Source organism: Gobio gobio, assembly GCF_949357685.1.
Source record: "Gobio gobio genome assembly, chromosome: 6".
NCBI lineage: Eukaryota > Metazoa > Chordata > Actinopteri > Cypriniformes > Gobionidae > Gobio > Gobio gobio.
This window is the reverse complement of record NC_137102.1, coordinates 57,048,180-57,058,179: the sequence shown is the minus strand read 5'-3', so window position 1 is coordinate 57,058,179 and position 10,000 is coordinate 57,048,180. Positions and strand designations below refer to the sequence as shown.

General features: G+C 39.1%; 1 protein-coding gene across 1 annotated transcript in view; it reads right to left on the bottom strand.

The window, feature by feature from the left end:
- Nucleotides 1-3,523: 3,523 nt before the first annotated feature.
- The window catches only part of LOC307128599 (CUGBP Elav-like family member 5), a gene marked incomplete at its 3' end in the record, with an annotated part of 290,109 nt that continues 283,632 nt past the window's right edge, over nucleotides 3,524-10,000 (bottom strand). Inside the window, exon 9 of the mRNA XM_079820513.1 lies at nucleotides 3,524-3,651. Within this exon, the coding sequence (XP_079676639.1) occupies nucleotides 3,524-3,651 (128 nt within the window). The remainder of the gene's footprint in view (nucleotides 3,652-10,000) is intronic.

Below are 10,000 nucleotides of genomic sequence, written 5' to 3'. Positions count from 1 at the left end.
CTGTTTGCCGGAGACGTTTATCGTCTTTAAAGGAGAGATTACTTCATTCACTCTTTAGGGTGTGTTCACACTTGGCACGTTTGGTTGGATTAAAACGACCCCTGGTGCGATTGATTTGAATAAGTGTGAACGCTGCCGTCTGAACACTGGTGTTCACCAATGCTGAAATGATCTCGCTCCACTTCCAAACAAACTCTGGTGCGGTTCCAATGAAATGTGTGAACGCAAGACCAGGACCAAATTCATTCGTTTTTTTGGTCTGGACCAGTGTGAACACACCCTTATACTCAAAACTTGGGATGTAGCGATACGGACATTTTGGCTGATAATAATAACTGATAATTATGTCTCATTGTGGCCCATTAGAATGGGTGACAAAATTAATAATAATAATTAGGGATGCCACTTTTTCCCGTACTGATACTTTCATTTTTGGTACTTGCCAATACCCATGGAAGCTTGTTTTCACCACAGAATAAAACATTTTAAAAGATAATTGTGACTTTTTATCTCACAATTGCGAGTTTACATCTCGCAATTCTGACTTTATATCTCGCAATTCCAACTTTATATCTCGCAATTCTGAATTTATATCTTGCAATTCTGACTTTATATCTCGCAATTCTGACTTTATATCTCGCAATTCTGACTTTATATCTCGCAATTCCAACTTTATATCTCGCAATTCTGACTTTATATCTCGCAATTCCAACTTTATATCTCGCAATTCCAACTTTATATCACAATTCTGACTTTATATCACGCAATTCTGACTTCATATCACAATTCTGACTTTATATCACAATTCTGATTTTATAACACAATTCTGACTTTATAACTCGCAATTCTGACTTTATAACACAATTCTGACTTTATAACTCGCAATTCTGACTTTATATCACAATTCTGACTTTATAACTCGCAATTCTGACTTTATAACACAATTCTGACTTTATATCTCGCAATTCTGACTTTATATCTTGCAATTCTGACTTTATATCTCGCAATTCCAACTTTATATCTCGCAATTCCAACTTTATAACACAATTCTGACTTTATAACACAATTCTGACTTTATAACTCGCAATTCTGACTTTATAACACAATTCTGACTTTATAACACAATTCTGACTTTATGTCACGCAATTCTGACTTCATATCACAATTCTGACTTTATATCACAATTCTGACTTTATAACACAATTCTGACTTTATAACACATTTCTGACTTTATAACTCGCAATTCTGACTTTATAACACAATTCTGACTTTATAACACAATTCTGACTTTATAACTCGCAATTCTGACTTTATATCACAATTCTGACTTTATAACTCGCAATTCTGACTTTATAACACAATTCTGACTTTATAACACAATTCTGACTTTATAACTCGCAATTCTGACTTTATATCACAATTCTGACTTTATAACTCGCAATTCTGACTTTATAACACAATTTTGACTTTATAACACAATTCTGACTTTATATCACGCAATTCTGACTTTATATCACAATTCTGACTTTATAACTCGCAATTCTGACTTTATAACACAATTCTGACTCTATAACTCGCAATTCTGACTTTATATCACAATTCTGACTTTATAACTCGCAATTCTGACTTTATAACACAATTCTGACTTTATATCTTGCAATTCTGACTTTATAACACAATTCTGACTTTATAACACAATTCTGACTTTATATCTCGCAATTTTTATTTTATATCTCGCAATTCTGACATTATATCTCGCAATTCTGACTTTATATCTTGCAATTCTGACTTTATAACACAATTATGACTTTATAACTCGCACTTCCAACTTTATATCTCGCAATTCTGACTTTATATCTCGCAATTCTGACTTTATATCTCGCAATTCTGACTTTATATCACAATTCTGACTTTATAACACAATTCTGACTTTATAACTCGCAATTCTGACTTTATATCACACAATTCTGACTTTATAACACAAATCTGACTTTATAACACAATTCTGACTTTATAACTCGCAATTCTGACTTTATAACACAATTCTGACTTTATAACACACAATTCTGACTTTAAAACACAATTCTGACTTTATAACACAATTCTGACTTTATATCTCGCAATTCTAACTTTATATCTCGCAATTCCAACTTTATATCTCGCAATTCCAACTTTATATCACAATTCTGACTTTATAACACAATTCTGACTTTATATCACGCAATTCTGACTTTATAACACAATTCTGACTTTATAACTCGCAATTCTGACTTTATATCAAAATTCTGACTTTATAACACAATTCTGACTTTATAACACAATTCTGACTTTATATCTCGCAATTCTGACTTTATATCTCGCAATTTTTATTTTATATCTCGCAATTCTGACTTTATATCTCGCAATTTTTATTTTATATCTCGCAATTCTGACTTTATATCTCGCAATCTTTACTTTATATCTCGCAATTCTGACTTTATATCTTGCATTTCTTACTTTATAACTCTCAATTCTGATTTTATCACTCGTAATTCTGACTTTATATCTCGCAATTCTGACTTTACATCTCACAATTCTGTCTTTACATCTCGCAATTCTGACTTTATATCTCGCAATTCTGACTTTATAACTCGTAATTCTGATTTATATCTCGCGATTCTGACTTTATAACTTGCAATTTTTACTTTATATCTCGCAATTCTGACTTTATGTCTCACAATTCTGACTTTATATCTCGCAATTTTTACTTTATATCTTGTAATTCTGACTTTATATCTCGCAATTCTGACTTTATATCTCGCAATTTTTACTTTATATCTCGCAATTCTGACTTTATATCTCGCAATTTTTACTTTATATCTCGCAATTCTGACTATATCTCGCAATTCTGACTTTATATCTTGCAATTCTGACTTTATATCTCACAATTTTTACTTTATATCTCACAATTCTGACTTTATATCTCGCAATTTTGACTTTACATCTCGCAATTCTGACTTTACATCTCGCAATTCTGACTTTATATCTTCTATAAAGACTGCATTTGCATAACCGGTATTATTTTTAGTATAGGTAGGCCTACATAGACCAGCATAACTTAGGCCCTGTTGTGCGTTTTGGTCAATCGGATCACAAGTGAACGAGGAAGACACATTCCCGTTTACACCTGGTGTTTTTACACCTGGTGTTTAAATCCATCTATTTTGTCCACTTTCAACCACTGTCCTGATTTCTTCGAGTCAAGAGTCTATGGGCGGGTAAAGTGGAAAAGCTCAAAAAGTTTTTAGACCCCGTTTACACCTGTATTTAGCGTCATTCACTTGTGATCCGATCGACCAACTTATTGCAATAGAGGGATGATATACTCCACAGAATGAGTAAAGAAAGCCAAACATTTTACATTAGCCTGCAGTATGTTATGATGGACAACTCTGGCATCATTCAAATATTGACTTTTTGATCCGTGTGCTGTGGCCTACCTCTCCTAATGGCTGAGAGAGCACGTATGCATCCCTGGTGGTGGTCAGTATGGACGGCTGGCGTCCTTCGGCCGTTTCAGCTGCACTTTCAAGCGTTTCATGCCGATCTGGAAGCCGTTCATGGCCTGGATCGCAGCCTGAGCGCTACCGGGGTTATCAAAGCTCACAAAGCCTGCAGAGGAGAGAGAGTCTGGATAAGACTGTGCTGTTTATGTGTGTGTGTGTGTGTCGTGTCTATATCACAGTCCCTGCGGTATAACAGTATTAGGCCACGTCCACATTTACTCATTTTTAATTCATGTAGAAAGAAATGGACAACAAATCCTCAAGGAAACAAATAGACTGAGAAGACTAAATCAAATCAAACTAATGGGAGGGAGAGAGAGAAGCGGCTGGATTTCTGCGCAGGGATCGTGTTCCCTAGAGCCGCCTGTGTGGTGTGCGGAGAATGAATATAAATATATGGGATTCCAGACAGTCAAGGCTTTTGGTGTGAGTGAGGAGACCAATAAACCTTCATTAAACGCACTACAGTCACACACACACACACACACACCTGGGCCCTGGCACCCTGGGTCCAAAATTAACATTTGCCAAACACTTAATGCATGTAAAAATTAGCTTTGGCATGCAAATAAAAGGGGTTAATTGCCAATTGGCTGGTAATATGTTAGGAAGTGGAACATAACGCATGGTTTAAAACACAATGTAAGAATGATAGTCTAACGTTAGAGCCCTATTTTAATGATCTGAGCGCATGGTCTGAAGCACATGGCCAAGGTGCACTTAAAAAAAAAAAAACGACAAAAGGGTTGTACCTAGTCTCTCATGCTGCGTTCACACCAAACGCGAATAGAGCGTCTGGCGCGAGTGATTTCAATGTTAAGTCAATGGAAAGGCGCGTTGACGCACGTCTGGAGGTCCTGTGCCGCGATCGGCGCGTTAGACGTGTTTCGTGCGGCGCGAAGGACACGAATCCGCCTCATTCGCGCAATTAGACGGAATTGAGCGTCTTGCACGATACACGCGTTACATGCGAGTGGTGCTTTTGTGCATTCACGCGTTTGAAGCGAATTCGCGTTTGACGCCAGAGTTCAAAAATTTGAACTTTGGCGGCAATTCGCGCCACGTTAACCAATCAGGAGCCTGCTCGCTGCGGTCACGTGGTAAAGTGACGTGATGAGAAACCCTGCATAATTTAAAAATACTACTATTCTGTCACAAAATGTAGTTTTAAGACTTTTTCAGGTGAGAATGTAGTTGTTTAAAGCTCAAATATGTGGTTTATTTATAAAGAGAGTGCCTATTTAAAAAAAATTATCTTGTGTTTTTGGAGTTGTGAGATCCAGGCGATCACCGGGCACTTAGCGCTCATTAACCCCGGCGAGAGCAGCCTTTCCTCGGCCAGTCCTTCTGACGTTTGCCACTGGCTCTGATGTCCTGTAGGGGTGCATCTTGTGTAGATCTAACGGGCGATCTTTGGTGTCATGAATCTATAATTTGTTGTCTGCCAAATCGTTTTGACTGAGGGCAAAGAGAAGTTTCATAAATTTATTTTTTAAGGATATTTAAATATACATGCAGTAAAGATAATGTAGGAGTTGCCTGGACCGGATTTGTGTGCCTATTAATGCTTAATATATATTTTTAATGAAAATGAAAAGAGGCAGAGTGGTGTCTTATGACATATTTCTCCTGGAGCTCCTTGAACGTGCGTCTATTTCGCTTTCAAACACTCGATTTCTACACGCGTCCAATTCGCTGCGGACGCATGAATGGATTAAAAATGTTCACGTGTCAAAATAGACACGGTAGACGCGATTTTGACGCTCTATTCGCGTTTGGTGTGAGCGCAGCATCAGGGTGTACTCACACTAGGCGATCTGAACTGTGCCCGAGCTCGTTTGACCCAGAAGCCCGGTTCGTTTGCCAAATGTGAGCGCTCTGTTCCGTGCCCTGGCGCGGTGCGTTTTGCCGGCCCTGGCCCGCTTGTAAGAGGTGGGCCAGAGCGCGGTTCAGTTGGGCTTGAGCACGGTTTGCATGCAGTGTGAGCGCTAACCGTAACGGAATCATTATTATGACAGCAATCACCAAACTATTACTACTTGGATACACTTTTCGAGTGTAATCAAGTATATTTAGGTTTATAACGGTCCTGGTTCTCACCTTATTGATGAGCATTGAATTGCTGCAAATTCCTCCATCAAAGTCAGCTGTCTACGTAATAATCTTCTGATACGTGCAGTGCAATCAAGTGAAAGTCGCTGCGCGGCATAAATGATAAATCTATTAGGCAGTCGAAAACGCTTTTCTTCCTGTCTTCTTGGCAGAATTTGCGAGCGGAAAGACTGAACGCTTCTCCAGAGGTCCTGGATAAGATGTTTTACGTGAAGAAATGTTTTACATATAGTCCAGAAGACAAAAAATGACCTGTTCAAAAGTTTATGAACCCTTGATTCTTAACACTGTATGTCGTTCCCTGATGATACACGGCTGTTTTTTGGGGGGTTTGTGAAGGTTGTTCTTGAGTCTCTTGTTTGTCCTGAGCAGTTAAACTGGCCAATGTTCTTCAGAAAAATCCTCAAATCCTTCAGTTTTCCAGCATCTTTTGCATATTTGAACCCTCTCCAGCAGTGACTGTATGATTTTGAGATCCATCATTTCACACCGAGGACAATTGAGGGACTCAAACACAACTATTAAAAAGGTTTCACTGATGCTCCGGAAGGAAACAATGCATTACGAGCCGGGGGGTGAACACTTGAATTTGAAGATCAAGGTAAATTGTACTTAATTTGTCTTCCGGGAAACATCTTCTGTAGCTTCTGAAGGGCAGTACTAAATGAAAAAATATGATATTTAAACAAAATAAGGAAAAAACGGCTCTTAATGCATCGTGTTCCTTCTGGAGCTTCAGTGAACGTTTGAACCTTTTTAATAGTTGTGTTTGAGTCCCTCAATTGTCCTCAGTGTGAAAAGATGGATCTCAAAATCATACAGTCCCTGCTGGATAGGGTTCATATATGCAAAAGATGCTGGAAAACCATAGCCTGGATGCCAGCCGAATTTAGCCCCACCCACAACATCTGAGTTCGGGAAATTCGGTCTGGAACTGATCCGTTGTGGAGCAACTATGCTCGAACCAGAGTTATTTGGACCAATAAAATTGGTCAGGACGGGCAAAAATGATGATCGTGTTGGTAAGTACTCCGTGTGTAAATGCCTGTTATTTATATTGCTTCTTCCAATCACTTATATTGGGCACTTTTTGCACTTAAATTGGCTTATTCTTACTGTTGACATGATGCATGTGTTTTTCTGAGGGTTTCCACCTAGACATATAGTCATATTTGCTAATTATCTTTAATGTATTTGCCCTGTTTTGATTCGATTCTTTTTTACAACACCGGCAAAGATCATTTACACCAGTGGTTTTCAAACTTTTTTTTTCGCGACAGTCATTTACATTCATACAAGTCAAGCCAATTACTTATATACAATTGGTCTGTTGACTGTATTCTCCATTAAACCACTAGATGGCACAAAAATTCAGCTCAGCACTTTTCCACACAATCGCTTTTGATTATTAATACACATTCGCAACACAAAGTTGATTCTGCACTAATTTAATAATAATAATAATAATAATAATTAATTACATTTATATAGCGCTTTTCTAGGCACTACTCAAAGCGCTTTTACATAGAATGGGGGAATCTCCTCAACCACCACCAATGTGCAGCATCCACCTGGATGATGCAATGGCAGCCATATCGCGCCAGTACGCCCACCACACACCAGCTGATTGGTGGAGAGGAGACTGAGGGATGATACCAATCGTATATATATATATTTGGGGATGATTAGGAGGCCATGATGGACAGGGGCCAATGGGCACATTTTTTTGGCCAGGATGCCGGGGTTACACCCCTACTCTTTATCGAAGGACATCCTGGGATTTTTAATGACCACAGAGAGTCAGGACCTCGGTTTAACGTCTCATCCGACGGACGGTGCTTGTTACAGTATAGTGTCCCCATCACTATACTGGGGCGTTAGGACCCACACAGACCACAGGGTGAGCACCCCCTGTTGGCCTCACTAACACCTCTACCAGCAGAAGCCTAGTATTCCCAATTTGGTCTCCCATCCAGGTACTAACCAGGCTCAGCCCTGCTTAGCTTCAGTGGGAAACCAGTCTCTGGCTACAGGGTGATATGGCTGCTGGCATAATTTGATTGCTAGGTCTTGATTTGGGACGCTAATTAACTGGTTAACCGTTAACCAACAAGAATTTTAACCAATTTATCGTTTGGTTGAAAAAAATACAGGTAAGTCACATTTGATTGCATTGCGAAATAATACCGGTAAATAAAGCAACATGTTATAATGTACTACAAACATTATAAACACTACAAACATAGCTATAGGTTATTTTAGTTCCCCTCACTCCACAACAAATTGTAACGAGTAGGAATACGGTGTGGCCCCTTTAAGAGCTGCGTGCTCCCTGTTGAACTGTCTGCATTGTATATCCCGATTTTCCTCCGGACACAACACGTTACAACATCCTTTAAATTTAACGGTATTCAGAACAGATCAAGAATTAAAAAATATAAGTATAAACTATATTGTTTTAAACTATAAAGCCAAAACGAAATAATTTAATGAGCATCTGAAAATAACCAGCGATTATTTATTAGCCTATAGGCTTTTTTCACTCGCGTCCCAATACTGATGGAAAAATCATCCTCTTCACATGCTCAAAAATGTGCTTGGAAACACCACAGTGGAGCGGTGCTCACACTGAATGACACGGATACTACTGACTATTTCAACTGAGATGTGTAACTTTTTATATGTTAGGTTGACTATTTTATTTTGACAGTTGAACCAAACTCAGCAGCAACTGTCGCACAGTTTTTTCTTTTCTTTTTGCTAATCTGGTAATTATTTAAGTCGAATATATTTCGCCGATGTATTCGTTTTACATAGGCCTATAGACTGATTTATGAAAACAAAATTATTCTTTTTTTATTTTTAATGTAACAAAAAATTTTTTTTATCATCCTGGCGACCCATTTTTTACATCTCGCAACCCACCCAAGGGTTGCGGCCCAGGGTTTGAAAACCACTGATTTACACTCATCTTATTATTCTACTTCTTCCAGCGTGCGTGCAGTTGAGTTCTGTTGACAACTAATGCTATGCTTCGCTCCATTGCTCTGATTGGTTGTAGGTCTATCCAATTGAGGTCTTTCCTGGTTCGGTTGAAGCGCCCCATAATCACAGCCCAATGGAGCAGTATCAGACTCATATTCTGACTAGAATTGAGTATGACGACGTCAGGCTAGGAAAACCGAAGAATTTGAGGATTTTTCTGAAGAACATTGGGCAGTTTAACTGCTCAGGACCAGTGGCGCAAAAAGTGGGTATGCGCTGTGGTGCATAGGGGCGCAGCACCTTGGGGCGCCAAAGCGATGGTATGATGCTGCGTCTGGCGCGAGTGATTTCAATGTTAAGTCAATGGAAAGGCGCGTTGACGCGCGTCTGGAGGTCCCGCGGCGCGAAGGCGCGTGAATGACGCGAATTGCCACGTGGTAAAGTGACGTGATGAGAAACCCTGCATAAATTAAAAATATTACTATTGTGTCACAAAATGTAGTTTTAAGACTTTTTCAGGTGAGAATGTAGTTGTTTAAAGCTCAAATATGTGGGTTTATTTATAAAGAGAGCGCATATTTAAAAAAAATTATCTTGTGTTTTTGGAGTTGTGAGATCCAGGCGATCATCGGGAGCTCAGCGCTCATAACCCCGGCGAGAGCAGCCTTTCCTCGGCTAGTACTTCTGCCGTTTGCCGCTGGCTCTGATGTCTCAGTGGTTCGTCTTGTGTAGATCTAACGGACGATCTTTGGTGTCATGAATCTATAATTTGTTGTCTGCCAAATCGTTTTGACTGAGGGCAAAGAGAAGTGTCATAACTTAATTTTTTATTTAAATATACATGTAGTGAAGATAATGTAGGAGTTGACTGGACCACATTTGTGTGGCTATTAATGTTTAATATATATTTTTAATGAAAATGAAAAGAGGCAGAGTGGTGTTTTATGACATATTTCTCCTGGAGTGCCTTGAACGCGCGTCAATTTCGCTTCCAGCGCTCGATTTCTATGCGCGTCCAATTCGCCGCGGACGCGCGAATGCATTCAAAATGTTCGCGCGTGAAACTTGCCGCGGTAGACGCGATTTTGATGCTCTATTCGCGTTTGGTGTGAACGCAGCATTAGACTTTTTTTTGTTGTTGGTATTTTCTATTATGTAGCTGCTGTTGTGTGTTTCTAAATCATTTATGTATTTCCTCAATATTATATAACATTTTAGAGGACTAACAGGTAGGCGCCCTCATAAGATTCCATAATAGAATTTTGGATAATAATGGAATATCGCGAGTGGGCGCGCCTGGCGGCGATGGCAAGCCAAAGTGTTCATATATGCTTGGGCAGGCGTCTGATTGCGCATTG